This window comes from Macaca fascicularis, chromosome 14, assembly GCF_037993035.2.
Source record: "Macaca fascicularis isolate 582-1 chromosome 14, T2T-MFA8v1.1".
Taxonomy (NCBI): domain Eukaryota; kingdom Metazoa; phylum Chordata; class Mammalia; order Primates; family Cercopithecidae; genus Macaca; species Macaca fascicularis.
In genome coordinates, this window is record NC_088388.1 from 123,486,090 (window position 1) to 123,511,758 (window position 25,669).

Below are 25,669 nucleotides of genomic sequence, written 5' to 3' on the forward strand. Positions count from 1 at the left end.
TTATGCTGTATCAGCAGTGTCTAGGACAGGGCCTAGTCCATGGTAGATAAACAAATGTTTGTTGAATAAATAAAAGAACATCCAAATAAGCAAATGAATGAATGGGTAAGTGATTCTGGAATGGACAATTTGGGGTTTGGAAAGAGGGTAAAGGATGTGAAAGAAAAGCAGAAGAAAAAACGGGAAATGACTGGTGTATTTAAGCAGCTTGTTTTGTTACCCTTGTTTACGTGGAATAAAGTTGTCATTTCATTTCATCAAAAGTTTATTGAGCATCCAGTATGTGCTAGGCACTCTGCTGGATGCTAGTAATACAAAGATGAAGATGAAAACAACACAAAAACAAACAAACCCCAATTCCTTACTAACCCCTCCCCACCCCCAATTTAAGGCAGATTTGGCTTAAGCCTGGGAAGCTGGCCCCTCAGGGATTCAGCACCAGGTATAGCATGCTCTCATCTCACCCTCACCTTCACCTGTGCATCTCAAGGCTGACCAGCAGGTACTCCTTCTCCAAGTCCTGCTGCCTCTTCCACCTTCCTGAGAAACTTTCCCCTACATTCATTATCTCATTATGGATGAGGCACCTGGGAAGTTTAGGGGCACTGCGAAGGCACACCTGCTCAAATGAGCCTGGGGAAGTGCCGAGGGACAGGGAGCTGAGACAGGCATGCTGTTGGGGTAAGGGCAGAGGGGGCAAACTAGAAATGTCAGTGCTTCTGGGGCTGAGACAAAACTTGACCTGGTGTGTAGGTGATGGGTAACGGGGGCCTTGGAATAGCTCCATGGGATGATGGAGAATCAGAGCTAGAGTTTAGGAAGTTGGGAATGGGCCAGGGATGCAGGGACCCTTGGAGGCATTAAGGAGGAGGGGATGGAATACACAGAGGGCCTCCTTCTCTTTCAGATTGGTAATTGCCCTCTCTCCTGACACAGTAGATTACTGCCACTCCTACGAACTGTTCAATAGGTGGTGGCATGGGCATGTCCTGGCTACACAGCGGCCCAGTCTCTTTATTTTGATGTTAGTGTGATTAGGGAGTCTGCCCTTGTTCTGTGCCCTGGGACCCGAGCATGTGGGAGCAGGGCAGAGGGGTGGCAGGAGGCCAGGGGTTGGATCATGTTCCCCTGAAATGCTGGGAAGCAATAAGCCTCCTCCTCCCCCCACCATTTTTCTGGAGATTAGGACTTATTCTCACAGCTGGAGGAAGCTCAACAACTTTCCTGAGGACAATGATTGTTTGAAAGGCTTGTTTTGTAAGGAAGCCAGGACGAATGTATAAGTTAGATGAGCTAAAACAGTTCCTCACTTGGTCTAGTTTTCTGGGCCAGGGGAGTAAGTGGAATTCACTTCTCTATACGAATAAGCCCATCCATCTCTTCTGTTCATGAACAGAGACAGAAAGAATGCTTGGCATGACATGCCTCTGAGGGAGGCTCTGGGAGGAGGCCAAGCTGGCAGGTTCGGGTTCTTTGCCCTTGCTAGGGCCTAGGTCAGAGGGAAAAGAAACATACTTGTACCCTTCCCTCACCACCTCGTAGGTCCCCAGGTACCAGGTGCCCAGGGAAGAAGGCCTTCACAATGATCCCCCAGCTCAGAACAGCCCCTGCACACCCAGTAACCGGCATCTGGCTTCTCCTTAGCTTCGTGCAGCTGTGGATTTTGGGAAAGTGGCCTCTCTAATCTGAGCTTGCCAAAAAAAAAGTGCCCCAGCACTCAGGCATTTGTTCAGTGGGAAGGGTGGCGGGTGGGAAACAACACAGCTCCCTGGGAAGAGCACAGGATAGTCACGGGCGGGTTAGGTTACTGATGTTAGTTTCCATAAAACGCTTTTGGGTGTTGGGCCAGAAATTTAATAATCTATGTGGTCCTAATAGGGCACAACCTATACCAAGTGAGAACACAGCCTGTAAATCGGAAGCAAATGCTCCCCGGTTTCACCACCTGAACACTGCCGCCTCCGCGCACCCGCCTCCGTCTGCGCATGCTCATACGCGTCCACACCCGAGACACCCGCGCCCCGCCGGGACCTCCCCTATCCCCTAGTGCGCCGCGCCCCGGCTTCCCAGCCCCAGCCCTCCCCCCGGGCCGCTGGCCGCAGACCGCGGGCGCCTCTCAGGGGGTCCCGAGGCGGCTCAGGCGCTGATCTCCACCGGGCCGGCCTCGTCTTGCTCGCGGATTATGTGCACGCCCGCAGTCCGCAGTGTGCGCGAGGCGCTGCGCGAGCGGCCGGGCGAGCTCGGGGCCCGGGGCGGCGACGTGTGCGTCCGGCCGGTGGCTGGGGAGCGCGCTGGGGAGCGCGGGTAGCGGCGGGCGGAGCGGATGGGCAGCCCTGGCGAGCGGCCGGGCACTGCGGGCGACACGGAGTAGCCGGGCGGGCCGGGCTCCGTCGCGCTTCGAGGCTCCGGGGACGGGTTCTCCTCGGGCTCCGGGGAGTCCTGCAAGGACACGCGCCGCAGGGGTCAGGGGACAGTCAGCCCAGCCTGGGAGCGCGCCTGGTGTTAGAGCTTGCTGGAATTCTGAGGGGAGGGACCCAGTTTCCCTCTGCACGCCCACCTCCTGGAAGGCTGCAGGCAGGTCTGGTTTTCCTGGCGATATGCCACACTGAGCATGGGGCCTCCTAGCACGTAATAGGTGTTCAGTAAATGTTGAAATGCGATGATTTGAGTGCTTTTCCCCTTTACTGTCCTCTTTCTACCCATCGTGGACAACCTGGGACAGAGTTAGTTGTGGAATACTGGGAAAATCACCAGAACTGGTGTCCAAAGACCTAGGTTTGAAACCTAGATCTGCCACTCATTGATTTGTTTAATCCTGAGCAAGTCATTTAATCTCACAGCCTTGTTTTTTCTAATCTCTAAAATGTGCATGACACAAATATTTCACAGGGTTATTCTGAGTACTGTAAAGCAGGGGTCCCCACCCCCAGGCCGAGGACTGGTACTGGTCTCTGGCCTGTTAGGAACAGAACGGCAGAGCAGGAGGTGAGCGGTAGGCCAGAGAGCAAAGCTTCATATGTATTTACAGCCACTCCCCATGGCTTGTATTATCGCCTGACCTCCGCCTCCTCTCAGATTAGTGGCTGCATTCAATTCTCATAGGAGCACAAACGCTATTGTGAATTGCGCATGCGAGGGATCTAGGTTGCGCGCTCCTTATGAGAATCCAATGCCTGATGATCTGAGGTGGAACAGTTTCGTCCTGAAACCACCCCCACCACCATCCATGGAAAAATTTTCTTCCATGAAGCCAGTTCCTGGTGCCAAAAAGGTTGGGGACTGCTGCTATAAAGGGATAGGAATATAGTATGGCTCCCTAGAACCAGGCATGTGGGAGGGGCTCACTGCATGTTTCTGGGCACCCAGCCCAGAGCTGCTCACCTTGTCCTTCAGGATGTAGAGTGCCATGGGGTTTTTCCGTTCCTGATCACCACTTCGAGGGAGGGTGTCTGCTGCACAGGGGAGAGAAGTGGGTGGCTGGCCCAGGTACAGACTCTCCCCACCAACCGGCACCTACTCTCTGTGCTTCCCAAATGGCCCGCCACAACCTCCACCAACATATCTGAATATCCTGGCTCCTACCTTGGCCAAACCTCTCCCTCCTCTGCAGTCTTCGTGCAGTTGGTGGGGGAAGGGTCCCTGCAGAGCTGTTTTCCTTGTCGCCCAGTTCTGCCTTTTCCCAGCAGCCCACTGATCTGAGTGTTGATGGGATGGGTGAATGGGTGGCTGGGAGCTCACCTTCTGGTTTCAGGCGGTCATCATTCTGATCCATGTATTCCAGGGAGTTTTGCTTCTCTAGCTTCTTCTGTTTCCTGTGAATCAATCCAGCCCCACCATGAGCCGAACTATTGAACATGAGCAGAAGATCTAGCGGGGACACAGGGAGGGATCTGATGGCCATAAAAGAGGCCTTGTGACAGGAAGATGGGCTGGGTGCAGTTCATGAGCTTTGGAATGAATCACATCTAGCTTTGCACCTTGAGTCTGTCACTAGCGTTGTGACTGTGGGCAAGTCATTTAACCAATCCTAGTCTCAGTGTCATTATCCGTTAAACTGCAGATAATCATACTTAAAAGGTAGCCGGCTAATCACAGCCACAGTGCCTGGCCCCAGAAAAGGTGGTTGGCAAGCGAAAAAACTATTGTTACTGGTGCTGTGGTTGTGGGGGCTTGGGAGCACAAGATGCTGTTGCATACACAATGGAAGAATGGACCTCTTGGGAAGAGATGCAGAGCCCTGGGATGAAAGGCATAGGTTTGGGATGGATTGAAGGACTCAGGTGCTCAGGAGAGTTACCCAGACCTTTTGGAAGGTTTCCAGCAGGCACAGACTGTCACCAAGGTCACAAGGAGGAAGATGCCTCCTGTAGACAAGATGATGTAAAGGGAACTTCTTCCTAGGGAGAGAGAGAAGCAGAGAGGCAGGAGGGACTTCAAAGGGGCAAGGTGTGGTAAGCAGAACTTCTGCCATGGACGCAAGAGAGGGGGAGCCCCAGGCTGCATGCCTTGCTGATGCTGGTGGTGGAGCTTGCACAGAACCCACTGCCCACCTGTTGGTGTCCTCCATGGATAGTTGGCCTATCGCTGTCCCCCTCCTCCCAGTGACATTCTCTGGGATGTCCTCAGTCCCTCATGGTCACCTGCCTCTTGGGGCTTTGAGTCCTAAAGGAAAGCCTGCAGGAAAACTCACTGTATACGGTGATCTTGACAGGCAGGCTGCGACCCTGGCTGATGGGGTTCTCTACCACGCAGCTGTACAGGTCGTCGTCCTCCATAAGCACGCGGGTGATGGTAAGCACCTTTTGGTCCGGGGACAGGAGCATTCTCGAGTCATTGAGGAGGGGCTTGCCGTCCTTCAGCCAGGTGTAGCTGGGCTTGGTGCCATTCTCGTGTGAGCAGTTCAAGGTGAAGGCCTCGCTGAGTTCCAGCACAGTGGTTGAAGCCACCAACACCTGTGGCCTCGAAATGGGCACTAAGCCACAGGAATGGGGGAGCCTGTGAGTCATTGGCTAAGAAGTGTCTCCCTTCCCCTTTTTAGCTCCTTGCCTTCGAACACACCTTTAACGCTACCTTCCAACTCAATCTGTGGGCTGAGAAGACTTCAGACATCCTAAGTCCAGTCCTTTCCCATCACTTACTCATTTGTTTCACTGATTATTTATGGAGCACCAACTAGGCATAGTGGGTACAATGCTGAACAATGCAGACATGGCGTTGCCCTCATTCCCTCTTTCTAAATGCCTTCCCATGAACCCTGGGCTTTAATGTCTTAAACTGACCCAGCCAGGAAGATATTTTAGTTGGGCTAAGCCTGGGTCCTACTGTTTAGGTTCAAATCTTGGCTCTATCACTTCTAGCTGTGTGACCTTGGGCAAGTTATTGAACCTTTCAGTAGCTCACTTTCCTCATCTGCAAAATGGGGATGATGATATTAACTATCCCCAGATTATTATAAGCATTAAGTGAGTCAACATATGCAAAGCACTTAGAATAGTTTCTGGCACATGGCAATCACTCTACATGTTAGCTGTGCTGTGCCTGTCTGCCAACTTCTAACATCCACTTGCCTCATTCTCAGCTCCCAAGTGCCTTTTGGGTTGGTTTTCCCTTGGTCTAGCTGGTGCGCTGGGCAGACCCTTCCCCAGTCCCACCTGCCAGTCTTGCCTCTTTCCCTGCCAGAGCACTTTACCATCTACAGTAAGGTTGATGGTCTTTTCCCCAGTGAAGGTGTCGTCGGTGATGGAGATCTCAACCTCATAGGTGCCCTCATCAGCCAGCTGCAGGTCGCTGAGAAGCAGGGAGCCATTTTCAAAGAGCCGGATACGATCCCGATAGTCAGGCCGCAGGGTGCCGATGACCTCCGTGCCAATGGACTGCACCACGGTCACTGGCTTGTCCCGCTTCAGCTGCCACTTCACTACAGGCCTGTCGCTGCTGGTACTGCTGTACTGCACAGAAAGCAGAGCCGACTTCCCCACGGTGCCATGGATCAGACGCACAGGGCTGGTGATGTTCACCCCCTCCAGGGGGTCTGTGAACAGAGGCCCATGAGGAAGAGGGAAGCGTCAGACCCTGGGCTCCTTAGCCCACTCCCAACTTTAAGTCTTCTGATCTCCCAAAGCCTCGCCCTCTGGCTCTTCACTCCCTGCCAATCCTGGCTTCTTAAGCCTGGGTGCTATCTCCTCCCCCATAGTAGCTCTGTGCACTTCTGCCCCTTTGTTCTCTCTCACAGCCATCTCACGGCCTTCAGTCCTTCTTCTACCTGGCCCTTTGCCTCTCTGGCACTTTGTCCATTGCCTTTCTCTTGTGGAAGAGTCTAGCACACCCACACCCTATGAGCTCCATTCGTAAAAATATTGAACATCTCCTATCTGCCAGACACTTTTCTTTGTCTTTCGGATATATCAATGAGCAAAGCCGACAAAAATCCCTACCCCCATGAAGCTTATAAGTCATTAGACCTCTGGGTGAATTTGTCAGATCTTCTCGATTGGGGATTGGGAGGGTGAGGAGATGGAGAAAGCACGGAACACAGATTCACAAAGAAAGGAGTAGGTCATGAGACAGTGCCAGTAAAGGGAAAGCTTAGGGGCCTGAAGACAACTTGACCACTTTCTAGTTATACCAGGAGCCTCCCTTGTCTTTTTTGCAGATGCATGTAGTGTCTTACTAGGCCCACTCAGTGCAGAACAGTCCTGCAACTAGGAAGGTGGTTTTCGGAATTCACCCAAACTCCAGCCCAATCTGGACCCCTAGAAGAGGGATTTGGGATGGGCAGAACAAAGAGCTGAGAATCAGAAAAGCTTTTTCAGGCTGGGCTCTACCTACCTCTTACTGGCTATGTGGATTTGGGTACATAATCATTTTAAGCCTCATTCTTCTCATTTGTAAAATAAGGATAATAATAACAAGGCTGGGCACGGTGGCTCACGCCTGTAATCATAGCACTTTGGGAGGCCAAGACAGGAAGATCACCTGAGGTTAGGACTTTGAGACCAGCCTGGCCAACATGGCAAAACCCCGTCTCTACTAAAAATACCAAAAAATTAACTGGGCATTGTGGCACGCTTCTGTAATCCCAGCTACTCGGGAGGCTGAGACACGAGAATCGCTTGAACCCGGGAGGCAGAGGTTGCAGTGAGCTGAGACAGTGCTGCTGCATTCGAGCCTGGGTGACAGAGGACTCCTCCATCTCAGAAAAAACAAAAACAAAAAAACCCCAACAGCAACTGCCTTATCAAGTTCACAAGATTGGAAAGTACAATATGCATATTTGTCATTGTCATATAGCAGACAGAACACAAAACTGAGCAGAGTTTTGGGCCCTATTATTGATACGTGACTTAGGAGGGTCCCATCTCCTTGGAGCTCAGATTTCCCATAGATAAAAGGAGTAGTAGGCTGGATGGTCTCATTGGTTTGTTCCAGCCCTGTAATTCTGGGATTTTACCACTTGTCCAATGGATGCCCTATCCAGAGGGCATTTCAGAGACCTCTTAGGAGCTTTGGGACCTGAAAAGACACTGCTATTTGACGTCACCTAGCCTTGCAGAGCAATCCTACCACCCGAAGGAGGGTCTTCTGGAGAGGACGCCAGTTGGGAGCTGAGCTGAGTTTAGCTGAACAGGCACATACATGCCAGATTCTCAGTCCCTCTGCACCCGCTGCCACTTCCTTTGGCAGTCATTCCCTCTGAAGCTCCCTCTTGCTTTCTCACCCTTATTTCTCACTCTGCTGCTGCTGCCATTCAGTGCTGAGGAAACTGAGCTGTACCTTTTCATTCCTTATTTCTCTCCTTGTGCTTAGAGGGCCAGACCAAACCAAGAGGCAATTAAGCTAAAAGGTTGGTGGTGAAGATCAAAGCAAATTTTATTTACTAAACATATGAGATCAATTTTTGGAAAAAGTGCTTTGCTAAGTAGTAAGCTCCTCATCTTTGGAAATGGCCAAGGAAAGCCCAACTGGCTATTTTTACACTTTGCTGGGCCTCAGCTTCCTCCTCTGTACATTGAAGTAGCAGGACCAGAAGATCTCTAGGGACCTTCTTAGCTCTGACTTTTTTTTTTTTTTTTTTTGAGACAAGGTCTCACTCTGTCACCCAGACTGAAGTGCAGTGGCACGACCTTGGCTTACTGCAACCTCTGCCTCCCAGGATCCAGTGAACCTCCCACCTCAGCCTTCCAAGTAGCTGGGACCACAGGCATGTGCCACTATGCCTGGCTAGTTTTTTTTTTTTTTTTTGTATTTTTTGTAGAAACAGGATTTCACCATGTTGCCCAGGTGGCTGGTCTTGAACTCCTGAGCTCAAGCAATCCACCTGTGTTGGCCTCCCAAAGTGCTGGGATTACAGGTGTGGGCCACCACACCTGGCCCTAGCTCTGACATTCTACGATCCGCTACCTGCCAGGAATGTTAGAATGATAAAACCTTAAAAGTAGAAGAAACAGGTTGGACGTGGTGGCACATGCCTGTAATCCTAGCTACTCGGGAGGCTGAGGCAGGAAAATCACTTGAACCCAGGAAGTGGAGGTTGCAGTGAGCTAAGATTGCACCACTGCACTCCAGGCTGGGCGACAGAGCCAGACTCCATCTCAAAAAATAAATAAATAAGTAAAATAAAGCAGAAGAGACAGCTCTACTGATTAAAGCTGAATGTGTGAATATCATATGCTTGCTGTTGAATGAAAATCTTAATTTGGGGCAAGCAAAATGAACAACATAAACTATTTTCAGACTTTTAAAAATTAATGATACTTTCTTCCCACAAAATCTTAAATAAAAACGGACAAATGAAATATGGTTCCATCTCACCTGCTTTGGTAGAAGAGGTGGTGGGGATGAGTCCTGTCCCCCTCAATAACCTAAGGAGCAACTAGGAATCCCTCCTGGCTCTGTGCATCAGACTAAAGTCCATTTGACCACAGGATCCATAAGGTTTCTTCCAATTCTTAATTTTTGTGATTAAGAAATTAGGTCCAAGGCATGGCTTGATTTAGAAAAGCAAACTTTCAAATTTCCCTGAGTAGGCAAATAGGCTTTGGTATGTATAACAAGAGGTGGTCCTGAAAAAAGTCATGAGCTTTATTAAAGGCCACTGGGGTGATGATCAAATAGCTGGGGAACATCTACCTCCTTTCTTGGGACCCAATGTGCAGTAGTATGCTATGTAGGTGAGGGTTACATATGCAGAGGCATCCTGGAGTTTAGTAAATTGGTGTGTAAAAGGAAAATAAATCTTGGGGCTCCAAAATCACTAAGCTAAAGGGAAAAGTCAAGCTGGGAACTGCTTATAGCAAACCTGCCTCCCATTCTATTCAAAGTCACCCCTCTGCTCACTAAGATAAATGCATATCTGATTGCCTCCTTTGGAAAGACTAATCAAAAAAAGAAACTCAAAATAATGCAACCATTTGTCTCTTATCTGCCTATGACCTGGAAGCCCTCTCCCCACTTAAGAGTTGTCCCACCTTTCCGGACCAAACCAATGTTCGTCTTACATATGTTGATTGATGTCTAATGTCTTCCTAAAATGTATGAAACCAAACTGTGCTCTGACCACCTTGGGCACATCTCATCAGGACCCCCTGAGGCTGTGTCACAGGCATACGTCTTCAACTTTGGCAAATAAACTTTGTAAATTAACTGAGACCTGTCTCAGATATTCGGGCTTCACAGGTATAATGACCCCAAGCACCAAACTTTGAGGATTCTCATTTCCTTCTTCTACAGTCTGGACAGTGACAACCTCAAAAACAAGTAGAAGGGATTTCCCCTTTCGCTTCTATCTTCTGTGGCCTCCTGGAGCTTTCCTGGCTTCCACGCTCTCCTGTCCCATCCAAAGTCCTAGGAGCCTTTTCGCTATCTATTTCTCCCTGAGGCCTTTCTGCCCATTTAAAGTAGATTTGTTCTAGATAAGAATATTGGAGGAGTTATGGCCTACAGATTGCCTGAGGCCTTACCCTCCTTTAGATAAGTCCCCTCATCATGCCTGTGAACATGGGCATGTCCGTGGGTCAAAAGGGTGTATCACATGTGTTCATAAGTGAATGAAGGAGTCTTTCTTGAAAGCTGACAGAGCAGTTTGCTGAGCAAACACAGTTTCCCAAAAACTGTAGCCAAAATCATGCTCTGTATTAAGTTCAGGGTTCCACAACTTTCAAGGGACACAGAGAACTGGGACAGGAGCCAAAGCACGACACAGAAATGAGGAAATAGCTCACAACTAAGGTCCAGAGTGGAAATAAAAGGACTAGGACCGTTCAACCTTGAGAAGCGATTAACTTAATCATTGTCTCCAAGGCATCATAATGTAGAAAGTTTCTGTTCCCACCAGAGGCTGAAGAAAAGGAAATGAGAGCTCAGCAAGTTGTACCTTATCAACCTCAACAATGCAGTACTGGAGTAGGTTGTTGGGCACTCCTCAGGTAGGATTTTGAGCTGCTGTGATGCTGGGGAATGTCAAACTTTAGGGTATAAGAATGCATCTGCAGATAGCCTTGGCTTTTCTTAATAGGGTAGTCCCTTAGAGAAATCACCATCCACTCATTTTTATGTGTTCCCTTTGCTGAGCCAAAGTTTCCTTTCGCCAGTATTTGTCTTAAATTTACCTTTTAAAAGTGCCAATGTGGGTAGTGCCAAATATGTGTTCTAGGACTTGGTCTATACACACCTTATCCATATTCCTAACACCAAAGGTTGCTGCCATGTCCCTTTTCATCTGAAAAGTTTTTGGTTTAGTTTGGGTCTGTCTCCACAAAGAAGTCTCTTCATCCTTTTGGCCGTCATAGATACCCTTCCTTGGGCTTTCTCCAACTGTATTATTTCCTTTTATGGTGTGGTAGCCAGAACTGCATCTAATAATCCAAGGGCAGAACACCTCGGTTTCCTAAAAGGAAAACATATTGTTTCTGCTTTTGGTTTTTAATATTATTCCTAATTAATGAGGATCTGAGAAAACCACCCCCTTCCTTTGCTGTTACTGTATAGGTGCATCACTTATTGTGTGGATATTGGGGCTGCTGTGTTGTATTCTTATGTTGTTATCCTGTTGAGGCCTACAAGTCATTTGAAGCGCCAGTTATTCAGGGATGTGAGAGAAAACCAGGAAACAGAAGCTGTGAAGAAGGCTTTTGGGATCCAGAAGGAAAGGAGCTGGTAGCTTTTTATCTACAATCTAAGGAGTGTAGATGTTCAGGAATGTGTACCTAGTTAATAGGTATCAAGATGGCACACAGAGATTTACCATGTTTGTGGACTGGAACAGTCACTCTTGTTAAGCTGTCAATTCTCCTAAACTAATTTACAGTTTAATACAATGCCAATCAAAATCCCAGGAGGTTTACTTTGTGATCTTGACATGAAGATAGACAAATAGATCAATAGAAAATCTGAAAACAGACTTAAATATGATTGCTCAAATGATGACAAAGGTGATACTGCAGTGCAGGGAGAAAAGTTCTTTTCACAAAATAGTGCTGGGCCATGTAGGATAAAAATGAATTGACCCTTACCTCACACCTTACACAAACATTACCTTTGGATGGATTGCAGATCTAAATATGAAAGGTAAAACAACAACGTTTGAAAAAGAAAACAGACTACGTCCTTGACTTGAGGGCAGACACAGATCTCTTATAAAGGACACAAAAGTGGTAACCATCAAAGAAGGAAATGATACATTAGACTCAATAAAATTAAGAGCTTCTGTTCATCAAAAGATACTATTATGAAAATGAAAGGCAAACCATAAAGTGGGAGGAGATGTTTGCAATACATATATACTATAAAAGGCTCATAAGCAAAATATATAATTTAAACTCCCACAAGTTCACAATTTTAAAGAAATTAAAACAACACAATAGGAAAATTGGCACATTAATTTTAATAGAAATACAATTTTAAACTTTTTTTTTTTTTTTTTCCAGCGACAAGGTGTCACCCTGTTTCCCAGGCTGGACTGCAGTGGCATGACCATACCTCACTGCAGCCTCAAACTCCTGGGCTCAAGAGATTCTCTTGTCTCAACCTCCCAAGTAGCTGGGACTACAGGAACACACCACCACATTCAGCTAATTAAAAAAAATTTTATAGGGAAGAGGTCTTACTACATTGCCCACGCTGGTCTTGAACTCCTGGCCTCAAGCAATCTTTATGCCTTGGCCTCTTAAAGTGCTGGGATTACAGATGTGAGCCATCATACCAACCTTAAACCAGAATTTGATACTGGTTCATACCCACTAGGATGGCCAAAAGGAGAAAAAGAAAATACAATTATTGGGAAGATATGGATCATCTGAAACTCTCATACATGTTGATAGGAGCGTAAACTGATACATTCATTTTTGAAAACCGTTTGGCCATATCTATGAAAGCTAAACACACAAATACCCTATAATTAAGCAATTCTACTCCTAGGTGTATCCCCGAAAGAAATGCCCATATCTGTTCTCCAAAAGACATGTACCATTATAGGATGTATAATAGTAACAACTCTATTCATAAAGCCCCAACAGGGCTAAGTTGGTTGGGTTGGTTTGGAAACAACCAAAGTGTCTATCAAAGTTGAATAGAGAAATAAATTGTGGCATATTCATACAATGGAATACTATACAGCAGTGAGACCAAAAAAACTAAGACAACAACATAGATGAATCCTACAAACTTGATGTTCAGACATAGAAGATTGAATACATATGATACCACTTATAGAAAGACATGCAAAATTAATTTGCATTAGAAGTTAGGATACCACTATAATCCCAGAGGGAAGACAGTAGTAACTGAGATAGTATGAGGGTGATTCTGAGGTGCCAAAATGTTGTTTCTTGATCTGGGGGTTGATTACATGGGTTTGTTAACTTTTTAAAGGCTCACCAAACTGTATCTTTATGCTAAATGTACTTTCTTGTATGTAATTTTTAATAAACAATTTTAAAAATGACAGCACCTGCAATGTGGGGGTGAACTTGGGGCTAAAGAGCATGGAACCCAGGTAAGAGACTTGTTTCTATTGGGTGCCTAGAGGATGGAATCTCTTGTATTCCAGACAATAAAACCATGGAAATCAGATTACCTAGATTTATGGCATGCTGTGCCTATGTCTGTCAGTTAATGTCCTGGTCTCTAGAAAATTCTTATTTGAACGTTTCATAAATTGGAATTTAAAAATTGGGAAATAAAAATGATGAATTTAGAAAAGCTTCATTTGTCCATGTCAGGGCCAGACTGTTAAAGACTGTGTGCTCTGTGACGCCTCAGGGCTAGCTTGGTAGTGTCTGCCATAGTACAAGATTAAGGTAAATCTTGGGGAGCCAGGGCCACATGGTCTAGTCTCCCCTTTAGTGCCAATCTTAAAAACTACATTTCCCAGCCAGCTTCCCTTGCTGTGAAGTATGGCCATTTGACTGAGTCATAGCAAAGAGAACTAGTGCAAGTGATACATATCACTTACAGACCTTGTTTAGCAAAGTCTTCCTTGTAGTATGTCTCTCCATTAAAAAAATAAAATAAAATTCTCTACCTGGAAGAAAAGAAGATAAACCTCATGGTGATCTTTGGAAGCGCATGTCAAAGTTGATAGGGCTCCATTGGCTTGGTCCCTGAAAAACTTCATGGAGTAGAGTCCTTCCTCTTCCCAGGCCTAGTCTGAAACTACAATGGACTATCACATAGTTAATGCCAGGAACTTAAATTTTGGAATTTATTGTTCCCAGAAGCAGACATTTTCCTAAATAATATATTAGGGATGGGAGGGATTCCTTCTAGAATCTCAGCTCTTATTACTCTTTAGTCCACAGCAGTACAATGGCCTCTCCCAGCACTTACCTCTTATCTATCATAGGTCATTAACTAATATCCTATCAGCATAACTTACATTATAACTTTTTTTTTTTTTTTGAGAAAGGTTCTTGCTCTGTCACCCAGGCTGAAGTGCAGTGCCATGATCATGGCTCACTGAGGCCTTGACCTCCCTGGTTCAAGAAATCCTCCCACCTCAGCTTCCTGAGTAGCTGGAATTACAAGTGTGCACCACTAGGTCTGGCTAATTTTTACATTTTTATAGAGATGGGGTTTCACCATGGTGCCCAGGCTGGTCTCGAATTCCTGGGCTCAAGCCATCCAACTGCCTAGGTCTCCCAAAGTTCTGAGATTACAAGCATGAACCACCACTCCTGGCCACATTTAGAATGTTTTGATGTATTTACTAAGTTACATTTTTCCACATACAATATCCTTGATCACCTTTTGTTTTGTCCCAGTCTTACTGATTGATGTGATCTTTCTGTAATTTTTTCCCTACCATTTGATGACCAGAAAGAGTTTAGGGTCATCTCTGCTTTGTATATTTGTGTCATTCCTATTCTCAACTCACTATCTCCATACCTTCAGCTCTCGTTATTTCTTCAGCTCATTGTCATTTCACCAAAGCCAACAGTAACTTCTTAATTGCCTTATCCAATGGGCTCTTTCAGGTCTTTGTCACATTCAGTGGTGTTGGTTTACTCCTGAAAACTCTCAACTCCCTTGATTTTCTGGACAGTACCACAGGCTTCTAGTCCTTCTGTCTCTCTGACTGTTCCCTCTTTGTCTCCTTAATAGGCATTTCTTCCTCTGCCTTCCTCTACAAATCTTGAGGTTACATGATGTTTCATTTTCATCCCATGTTTTTCTCCTCCTAAGTAATATTATCTATTTTTATTGTTTTAACTCTCACCTATGGCCTGACAGCTGCCAAATACCTCTCTCCAACCCTGACCTCTCTGCCACCCAACTCCAGGCTATGTAACATCTTCATACGGAAGCCTCATAGGTATTTCAATCTAAACATGTATGATATTCATTTTTTTATTTAAGGTTTCACACAGCAATCCTCCCTCCCTCCCTAAATCCTCCTACTTCCTACAGGTCACTAGCTCCTGACTTTACCTCTAAAACATTTTCTCAGCGTGCCTCATTCCCTCTATCTTTATTATAATTTCAGTCCATGTTATTTCTCTTATTTCTCTCCTGATCTATTGCAATAGCTTTTTGACCTGTGTTCTCCTCAAATTCATACGTTGAAGTCCTAACCCCCAAGTACTTCAGAATGTGATCTTATTTGTCAATGGGGTTACTGCAGATCTAATAAGAAGGGATCATAATGGAGTAGGGTGGACCTAATCTAGTATGTGTCCTTATAAAAAGGGGAAATGTGGACACAGACATGCAAACACGGAGCATGCCATACCAAGACTGGAGTGATGCTGCCACAAGTCAAGGAATTACCAGAAGCTAGGCGAGAACCCTAAGGCAGAACCCTCCCTAGAAGCTTCAGAGAGAGCATGGCCCTGCTGACACCTCGATCTCCCACTTCTGGCTTCCAGGACTTTGAGATAATGCATTTCTATTGTTTAAGCCACTCGGTTTGTGGTATTTTGTTACAGGAATCCTAGAAAATGAATGCAAACTTCCTTTCTTATTTTATTTGCCTCCAGTTTCCCCTGCAATGGTCCCCTGCAGACTGAGTAAGCTATCTGAAAGGTATGTGTAACCCCGACAGTCCCCAAATTAAAAACCGCTCACTCCCCCACCTCTCAACCCCCAGATTATGAGTCTGGTTTACAAAGCTCTTGCCTAACTCAATTCATGCTTTTCTCTCCAGCAGTGATGAACTGCTGGGCTCCGACTAAACACTTGATGTTATTTCAAGCTGTTGACCTTTGCTCATTTCCCAACCCTAACACCCACTTATACTCCTACCTTTTTTCCCCATCTTTTAAAATTCAGTGCACACATTCCTTCTACCAGAAAACCTCCCCCTGATATTCCCACACCCTGTGTCCTACCGTATCAACCCCCCCTCCACCAGCACCACCTTCCCGGATGGGGTAGGTGACCTTTCTCTGATTGCTTGCATTCTCTGCATAATTGACTTACGATAGTTCCTGCAGTTTAGTAAAAAGATCTCTGCATCTCTTTGCCCCACTAAGTTGTGAATTCCTCAGCACTCTGTAACTGTGTGTGTGTGTGTGTGTGTGTGTGTGCGCGCATATGTGTATGTACTCATAAATAGGTATACTTAAATAAGATCACTTCTCGAAGGATTGGTAGGGGGCGGTAGAGGAGGTAAGCAGCTATGGAGTGGAGTGAATTATGGATAGGTGGGTATGGCTATCCCACACTAGGAGGCTCATTATCTCCAAAGATTCTATCATCTGCCTTACTCTTCCACACTCAGAGAGGCCCGAGTCGGGGACTGGGGAGGTACAAAAAGAAGATTTCCCCTACCCCCGCCCCTCAAGCCCCACCACAATCCCTTGGAAAGAATGCCGGACTGGCCCACGCCAACAAGTCATCCCATATGAAATGGCCCAGTGCCCGCCATCTAATGTACTGAATGCCGTGGGAGCTCCAAAGTCATGCAGCCTTTTGGGGGAAGGGGGCAGGGGCCGCGCGGGAGGCACACGGAATAAAGAAATATGCTCAACACTAATGCCTGAATTCCCTGAGATGCTTCCCACGGCAGCTGAGCTCTCCCCCACTCCCGCCCCAAAGGCATTCAGGCCCTCCACTCTCCCCTCCCTCTGCTGCAAAAGCCCCGGGTCCTTTCTTCAGACCCTTTCTTACCCTCTGGCCTCCTACCTGTCTGGATCAGAAGAAGGTAGACAAAAGGAGCGAGGTGCAGGGCCCTGGAGGCTCTGGACAGGGCTCCCCTTTCTCTCTTCATTTTGGATGGCGTTCTCCAGCTCTAGTGGAGACAATTAGCATGATTTCTCCACTCTGGGCACGTCCCCTTTGTACCACTCGGAGTTTCTCTGCCCGAACACAACCCTGCCAACTTCCCTCTGAATACACAGAGCTCTGTGTATTGCTGGACTTGTTCTTTCCTCTCCCTCAGACCTGGCATTTTCTAGTTTCCTAGCCCTACATCCCCAGTTTGGAAGCGGGTATCTGCTTAGGAGATAATCTCCAACTCAGGTTCCAACATGGGGGACACCGGCAGCCCAGCAGTTCGGCTTGTCGGTGCTGAGCCCCACTACCTGGGGAGATGAGGATCTGGGCTCAGAGCACTGAGCTGGGACACACACTTAACTGGACTTTGTGTCCCAACCTACCCTGTCTCCACCTCACAGTCCTTCTCCCTGAGGAGGAGGGTACATGCCAGGACAGACCTCCAATAAGCTCTGAAAAGGGAGGGAGAAGAGCTTTTAAAAAGCTGGGAAGTGAAAGACTCCAGAGAATTGCTGAAGAAATGGAAAACCCCTGTTCCATCCCAAAGGAAGAAGACCGGAAAACAGCTTGAATTCTATTATTTTTACACTTGTCTTTCTCTGGCTTGGAATTTTCTCTTCTATCATAGAACCACATAGATGCTGGAGACCTCTTTCTAGAAGCCACTCTGTTCATTCCCCTGCTTTCAGCCAATTTTCTAGAACATGTCAGAGCAAAATGAAGGTAATGTCCTAATAGCCAGCATCCTAGGGTTCTATTATCAGCTTAACAGCCTAGCTTTCCGCTCCTGTCTCAAGGTTGTGAAGAGGAGAAACACCCTAGCTCTACTCTGACCCCCATTCACGTGTTCACATCATTTCATGAGGGCGGCCAAGGGAATGGATGCCTAATAACTGTGATCTTGGGATGGGCTTGCAACCTCTTTGAGCCTCCAATTTCTCATCTGTAAAATGGGGAAAATAATAGCTTTCTTGAGGGGAATTGTTGGGAGGATTGATGAAGATTTGGTACAGAAGAGTACCTAGCAAATCTTTTGTTACAGAGATGACATTTTAAATTTTTAAAAAATTGCCTTTTCTTGTTTCTTTTTTCATTCATGCTGGGATCTTTATATTTTTGGGATACCAAACTTCACAACTTCCTTCTTGATCATCCCTAAACCCTGGTCTTGGTTTTGTAAATGCAGCAATTATCTCTCTGAATATTCTTTTTACATACTGGATAAAGCCTGAGTAGGTCAACTTTCCAGAACTGAAGCATTATTACATAGCCTTTCTGAGCCTCAGCAGAGGGAGAAGAGTTGGGAGGCACTGAACTTCACAGAACTCTCCGAAAACATTCTGAAATATACAAAGGGGATTCTTTTTTCCTTTTGCATTTTGGTGTTTATGACTTTTCCCTAGACAACTCAAGGCACCTTTCTTCCACTGGAAGAGCTAATGTTATTATAGCAGTACACAAAAAGAAAGAGTCAATATGCGGCTTCTGACATTTAAAATAGCATTTCAAAGTCTATAGTAAGATGAAAGGCTTAGCCAGTCTTTGTAAGGGACAAAAGAGTATTCTAATTTCTTTTATCTACCCCTTGACATATCATAGATCAGCCTGTGGACTGGATCTCAGAGTCCTTCTGGAGTGTAGATAAATGGCCCCTTTGCCTGTGATAGCTGGGCCTTGAGGCTTACGGATGGGAGTAAAAGGAGGATGCGGTGTTTGGAAAATCGAAAGCCTGAAGTCTGCCCTTGTTATCCTGAAGCACTGTGAAAAGAAAAATGTGCTAGAGGGAGACTAAGAGGACCTAAGTTCTCAATATCCCCACTTCCCTGCCCCAGAGGTGGCTCTTTATACCTGCACAGAATTTGCAAGGGTTTCTAGGTTTCCAGAAGCCCTTGAGGAGACTCAGAAGTGCCGAGAAGATAAAGAACTGGCAGGAAGCAGAAGACTGAGCAAAGGCACTGCCATGTACGGGGATTCTGAGGCCAGAGGCAACAGCTGGGGCCACCTACTGCTGTGCTGGGAGCCTCAGGTAGCTCACCAGGCCAGGAAAAAATGTTGACTCCGAGTAGAGACTGGTGGGAAACCTGAGAATACCACACAGGTCCACAGACACCATCTCCCTCTGTTGCCACAAGGTTACTTCAGCCACAAGGTTACCCCAACTCTTATTAGAGAGGAGCTGGTGTTGGGAGAGGACAATTGGAAAGACTGCTTGAACAATTGCCTGAGCTGTCCAAGCAGAGACTGAGCTACCTAAAGACAGTGTGAAAATGGTTGGATCAGACTGGGCTTACTGAGATGGAGTGATATTTTCCTCTGCTACCCTGGGGGGTGAGAGGCTCATGTGGAAGATCACAGCAACTACAAAGACATAAAAGCATTCCCTTTCCTTTGTACGTCTGAATGCACAAGGAGCAATTTTGCAATCTTGCTTCCAGTGAATGAGTAGGCCTTTAGAAACTTCTAATCATCTACTTATGTGCCTTTCTCTCCTAACAAAGAGTTCTTTGATTTAAGAGCTGTCTTATTTGTCTCTCTGTCCATAGTACCGAATACAGGGCAGGCACATAGTAGGTGCTCAACAGGCAGTTGCCAAATATTGAATGGATAAGCCCTTGCCTTAGTTCCTTTACAGGGGCTTCTCAAGCAGCTGGACAACTGGAGGTTGGGGAGGGGGGTGAGCAAGGGAGTGAGGCTACAGTTTATGGACACATATGAGGCACCCCTTGGGAATTCCCAGAAATAACCGGGGCTCACTTTGAGTGGGGACACTGATCCAGTAGGCAATTGACTTACAGAAACATAAAGTAACAGCCTCACACATGACACAGAGTGTTTATCTCAGCTGTCTTGGCTCACCTTATGTTATCCTTCCTTGTGTTCTTTGAGTTTTTTCCTCTGAGTGTGTCTGTCTCATGTAATTGTTGATGATGCTGGCTGTTTTATTTTTTTAAAGGGATATTCTGACTATTAATGTCACATTTCTTTAATGTCAAAAATATATTTATATGTGTTAGTCCACATGTCCAATTTTTGGATCAGAAAGTGTGGTTATTGTGGCCATTTCCTCATGAGCCTGCAAGCCTTTCTGGAGCAGGGAACGTAATTCTTCATTCCTCTGGGTCTCCCCATGGGGCCCAATTCTGAGTTCTGCATAACGAGGCAGCTCCAACAATGGTGTCGGCAAACTGCTTGACTGATGGCAGTCATCCCTTGCTCAGCCAAGGCCCACGGCCCTGCCTTTCCTGAGCTCTCTGACAGATTCATTTCTGAGGGCACTGTCCTCTTCTGAGCAGCGTAGCCCAGTTCTCTTGGCCCCTTCGCTGCACACAGTTGCTTCAGAATACTCCTTATTTGGAAACCCCTCTGGGGCTCTGGAATCGACTTCTCTCCCCTGCAACAGCGGCAGCCCTGGCTGCTGGTCCTCACACCTCTGCACTGAGCACCCAGACAGAGCCCCTGCAGCTCAAGATGGAGCACCTCAACACAAATTCACCACCAGCAGAAACTCAGAAGTATCTGTCTCTAGAATGGGAGGAAGGAGGAAGAAGCTAGTGATTTTAACCGAATCACCATCCGATGCAAACCTCTGTGACAGCAGGCCAAAACAATAAATAAACAAACAAACGAAAAAGGAGGCTAAGAAATTGTAAAACTGAACTCTGTCTTCCAAGAACTGAAGGTCTTGTAACAGTCACAGAGCAGCGGACTCACTGTGCAGCAAGAGACACTTACGGTAACCTTGTCTCACTTCTCCATTTTTTCCGATGAGGAAACCAAGGAGTAGCAGGGTTAAGTAATTTGCCCAAAGGTAAACGGCTATCTACTGATGGACCCTGGACTCCCAATGTTACTTAAAAACAAATGAACAAGCAAAAATCATTTAAAAATTACTTAATAGTAAAGGCAAGAAAAAATAACACACACATGAATGACATGTGAATAAGTACCATTTTAAGTAATTCTACTATTAGAAGTAAGAGTGTCCCCACCCACCTGGCCTGTTCCTCTGTCTCCAGGGAATAATGATAATACTACAAGAGAGGTTTAGAAACCACGCTTACTAATAATATCCCATCAGTGGTGGCTTTTATGTTTAGCATGCCTCCTCCTCCCCTTCATTCACTTCCTGCTATTAATTGAGTCGTATCTGTCTCCTCCACTAAATCCTGAATCATTATTGGTAGCAGAACGAGAAAAAGCCTTCCAACTAATGGCACCAAAATTCCTATGAGTGAGGAAATTTTCTTTAGCGAGAAAGTTACCTTGATATGCCATATGAAGTAGAAGGTAAGATCTTGAGCATTAAGAGTCAAGGAACACAAAGATAAATTGCTCCTCGTTAGAAATAAAGAGGAATTTGGGGGCAAGGAAAGTACAAAGAGAAGAGAGATGAAGACAGGAAGAGGGGATGGTGGGGAATTGAAGAAAATTTAAGAGCAGCTTGCATTGTTACACTGTATACCTCCCCTCCTTTGTCTTCTTCAAAACTTCAACTTGAAGAAAACTTCTTCTTCAAAACTTTACTACACTCAAATGCAGTATGTGTGTGTGCTTCTAGCCAATAAAATATGGCAAAGGTGATGGGATAGGCACCCTCTTGATTAGGTTACAACATGGAAGACATAAACCAGAGAGAGATTGTCTAGTGTACTACCATGGCATGAGAGGCCCCTGTGGCAAGGAACTGCTGGCCTCCTCTAGGAGCTGAGAGCAACTGTCAGTCAACAGCCAGCAAAGGAAAAAAAACAAAAAACAAAACAAAAAAAGGAACCTCAGCGCTACAACCACAAGGAACTGAATTCTTCCAACAACCATATGAGCTTGGAAGAGGCCCCCCGCCACCAGGCTTCAGAAAGGAACTTGGACAGCTGACACCTTAATTGAAGTCTGGTGAGAGACCCTGAGCAGCAGACCTATCTAAGCTGTGCGTGAACTCCTGACCCAAAGAAACTGTAAGAAAATAAATGTATTCTGCCAGGTGGTTCATGCCTGTAATCCCAGCACTTTGAGAGGCTGAGGCAGGTAGATGGCTGGAGCCCAGGAGTTGGAGACCAGCCTGGGTAACATGCAAAACCCTGTCTCCACAAAAAATACAAAAAATTAGCTGGGCATGATGGTGTGTGCCTGTAGTTCCAGTGACTCTGGAGGCTGAGGTGAGAGGATCCTTTGTGCCCAGGAGGTTGAGGCTCCAGTGAGCTGAGATTGTACCACTGCACTCCAACCTGGGTGACAGAGCCAGAACCTGTCTCAAATAATAATAATACATGTATGCTGTTTTAAGCGGCTAAATGTGCAGTACTTGTTATGTAGCATAGAAAATGAATACAATTAGCATGTGTGCATTTATACTGACAAAGAGGACTGAGTTCTAGGTTTGGTACAACATGGTATGGAAAAAGGACGGCATATGTAGAACTGTGAAATGAGCTCTAAACTGACTAATTCAGCTGAAGCAGGAGAACGGAGTCAGGGATGATCTTGAAAACCTAGGCCTTCAAAAATTTGAAGAAATATTGGTATCTTAATTTGGGTTTCCTCAGAGGCAAATCCTAAGTCAAGAAGTCAAATAGTTTATCCAAAAGGTAATTGCAGCAGAACCAGGTAGTATATTGGGGGAATGAAACTGGAAGGAAAGGAAGCCAGTAAAGGCTGCATATAAAGTAAATCACTATTGTGGGCAGCTACAGCTTATTCTTCCTGCGAGCCCTGGGTGGTAGTAAAGAATATGCCTCCTAGGGGATAGGGAGCTGGGGTATTTATCCACCAACTGCCATCAGATATGAGGTAAGGGGCTGCTTCTGAGGGGTAAGGAGAGGTTAATTTCTGAGGCTTCTTACCTCCCTGTTCTGTTTCTCTCTCTCTCTCTCTCTCTCTGTGTGTGTGTGTGTGTGTGTGTGTGAGAGAGAGAGAGAGAGAGACAGAGAGAGTACTACTCTGCATTTGACACTGTTAACCACTATATATATATATATATATATTTGCTTATTTATTTCTTCCAACCCTATCTTACAAACAAGAAAACAAACTTCTGAGAGGTCAGCAGCTTGTTGAGGTCACATAGCTGTTAAATGGCAGAATTTGGATTAGATCCCAGACTGATCACCAAAAAAGCTTTTGACCAACCCCTAATGCACCAGTAGGAAGTCCTCCTCCTGGTATAAGCTTTTACTGTCCAGGACCTACTCCCTGACTAAGCTCTGGATATGAATCGGCCCTCTCTCCCCACTCCTTGGACCTGCTGGTATTGGTGAAGGTATTTTCTTTTTCTTTTCTTTTTTTTTTTTTTTGAGATAGAGTCTTGCTCTGTCACCCAGGCTGGAATGAATGCAGTGGCATGATCTCTGCTCACTGTAGCCTCCGCCTCCCAGGTTCGAGCACTTATCTGCCTCAGCCTCCTGAGTAGCCGGGACTACAGGTGCCCGCCATCACGCCTGGCCAATTTTTTTCGTATTTTTAGTAGAGATGAGGTTTCACCATCTTGGCCAGGCTGGTCTTGAACTCCTGACCTCATGATCCACCCACCTGGGCCTCCCAAAGTGCTGGGATTATAGGTGTGAGCCACCACGCCTGGCCTAGTTATGAAGGTATTTTCATTTTTATTTTTTGTTGTATAAATCTATACGCAAATGGTACTGGTGTTGTCTCTACCATAAGTTTGATTTCTCCTAAAGGACAGAGGACACGGGAGGCAAACACCAGTCAGAGAATTTGTAGAGCTGCAGCACATTGCCTGGGAAACAACGAGTTTGTATGAGGCTTTGTGTTGAGAGGAGGCAGGCCCCAGCTCCTACAGCAACCTCTGAATAAGAGACAGATTAGCCAGCTCCCTTCGGAACAAAACAAGCTTTCTGTATGCCTGGACAGTGAGGAATGGCCCCCCTCCAAGAACCTTTTTTTTCTATTTGTTTTCTTTCTAAAGTTCTCCTAGGTGGTCCTACTCTGGGGGCCTCTGAAAAATATCAAATAGAAAGTAGAAATGGAGTCAAAAGGCACCTTCATCCTGAACATTGGTTTTGCTGGCTGCAGATTTCTGTAAACATGAAGAGTTACTCAGATGAAAAGGGTTCTGCGGAGATATGGTGTCTCCACAAGATGTGGAGTTTGTTGGGAGAAATACATGATCCCGGGGGTGGCATGGGGTCCTGGGTAAATTTTGGAAGGGCAGCAAGGAGGTGCTCCCATTTCTCTACTGAAAACAGGAGAACATCAAAGTCTTTTATACTGAGAGTAAATATTTGATTTTTGAATAGAATTCCGGCCCCTTCAGAAACTGAGAGGGACTCAGGCTTGTGTCCATGGTTGCTAAACGTGCTCTATTCAGCCACTCTCCAGAGGAACAAAGAGGAGAAATTAATTGGCATTAAAGGGCTGGAAAGATCCAGCTTTTGCTGACCTACTTAAGATGCAGCAAGGACATTCTGGAGAATGTCTCTGGAGATCTGTTCTTGTAAAGCTTCAGTGCTCAAATACAAACAGGTTGAAAAATCATGGGGAAGCCACAAATTACACCCCAACTCATGAAAGGCTTCATTGTTTCCCTTCTCCTAGATCCTCAGATGGTGTCGACCCACCAACCGTGTCAGGGGAAGGATTCGCCACCCTCTGCCGTTGTTCACCCTCCTACCAAAGAGGGGGGCTCAGAAATGGGAATCAGCTGGCTAGCATCTGATAATTGCCTACTGTGTGAAGAACACTCTATGTTCCAAACATTAATAAGAGTGGTGGGATGTGGAAGAGGAGGAAGGCGGCACATTCAAAAGTAATAGACGACAGGATCCCTGGATCCCTGTCTAGGAGCTGAAATATATTATAGCCGGGAAGGCTGCGCCTACATCTATAAGCAAGTATAATTGATAAAATATTTGCATTGCTCTTTACAAATTATCTTTTAGAGTATTTTTTATTTAACCTTCTAACAACACTATGCAGTGGGATTTTTTTTTTTCTTCATTTTTTCCAGGAGGATCGTGAAGCTTAGAGAGGTTAAATAACCTGCTCCAAGTCACACATTTTACAAGTTGGCACAGCCTAGACTTAACTGTGCTTCCTGTCTAGTGTTCATAATGCTGTACGCCTGCAAGAGGTTGCCTTTACATTTTACAAGTTGGCACAGCCTAGACTGAGCTGTGATTCCTATCTAGTGTTCATAATGCTGTACCCCTGAAAGAGGTTGCCTTCAGTCAGGCCCAGAAGTAAAAACTAAGTAGGGAAAGGAGAGTTCTGAAACAAGATGTGAGAAAAGGGATCAGGCAGGTGACAGGACCGTCAAAAACAAAGCTGAGTCAGCAAGGGAAACAGAGCCCCCACTGGTTAGGCCAGGGACACTAAGAAGATAGATTTGTGATACACAGGATTCAACATGGGGAGGAACCACATTTCTTCAAAGAAGGCCCTAGCTAAGTTGTTAGCAGAGGTGGCTTGAAGACAGCCCCCAATTTTTCCCCTTGTTGCAGTACTTACAGGATTTGGCTTTGTCTAGTTGAAAGATTCTTGCCAAAGTCAGGCCTCCAAGATTCTGCATCTGGTTTGTTGCCCAGCAAACTAAGGAATGTGATTTGTCAAGATCATCTGGTTGTAAGTGCCTGAAGTTCAACTGGAGCTATCTGAAACAAACAGGGAAGAATTTCTTGCATTATGTAAGAAAATTTTTCAGGGAGCAGGAATAATTGGAAATAAGGCAGTATGCTGTATCTGTACTGCCAAATATAGTAGCCATTAATTAGCCCATGTGGCTAGTGGGACTGAGGAAATACATTATAAATTCCATTTAATTGTAATTAAACTTAACACACGTATCTAGTGGTTAACATATTGGACAGTGCAGCTTGTCATGCAGGCAGGAGAAGAAGACTCTTGATGGAGCTAGTTAAAAAATAATCTTGGCAAAAGGCTGTGGCTTAGGTCACATGCACAGCTCTGGATCAATCACTGTAGCAAGGAGACTAGAACACTATCCCAG

General features: G+C 45.9%; 2 protein-coding genes and 1 long non-coding RNA gene across 19 annotated transcripts; 2 read left to right on the top strand and 1 right to left on the bottom strand.

The window, feature by feature from the left end:
- Positions 1-247: 247 nt before the first annotated feature.
- Positions 248-25,262, bottom strand: HEPACAM (hepatic and glial cell adhesion molecule). 17 transcript variants are annotated; one of them, XM_074015544.1, is made up of 9 exons: positions 16,621-16,746; positions 13,520-13,650; positions 10,670-10,885; positions 5,690-6,031; positions 4,691-4,972; positions 4,304-4,397; positions 3,739-3,812; positions 3,382-3,449; positions 248-2,439 (listed from the first exon to the last, which is right to left on the bottom strand). In XM_074015544.1, the coding sequence occupies exons 5-9, from the start codon at positions 4,821-4,823 to the stop codon at positions 2,137-2,139; spliced, it is 672 nt and encodes a 223-aa protein (XP_073871645.1). In that variant the 5' UTR covers positions 4,824-4,972; positions 5,690-6,031; positions 10,670-10,885; positions 13,520-13,650; positions 16,621-16,746; the 3' UTR covers positions 248-2,136. The 17 variants fall into 17 exon arrangements, with proteins under 17 accessions (XP_073871645.1, XP_073871643.1, XP_073871640.1 ...); XM_074015542.1 differs by having other exon boundaries at positions 3,382-3,452; XM_074015539.1 differs by having other exon boundaries at positions 3,382-3,452; positions 3,583-3,812.
- On the top strand, positions 259-1,909 carry HEPN1 (hepatocellular carcinoma, down-regulated 1). Its single transcript, XM_074015545.1, is given in 2 exon segments — positions 259-825; positions 828-1,909. Coding segments are annotated over 2 exon segments (276 nt in total). The 5' UTR covers positions 259-756; the 3' UTR covers positions 1,035-1,909.
- On the top strand, positions 15,291-24,591 carry LOC135967156 (uncharacterized). The gene is made up of 2 exons (XR_010581055.2): positions 15,291-15,519; positions 24,259-24,591. It is a non-coding gene; the product is annotated as an uncharacterized lncRNA (long non-coding RNA).
- Positions 25,263-25,669: the final 407 nt, after the last annotated feature.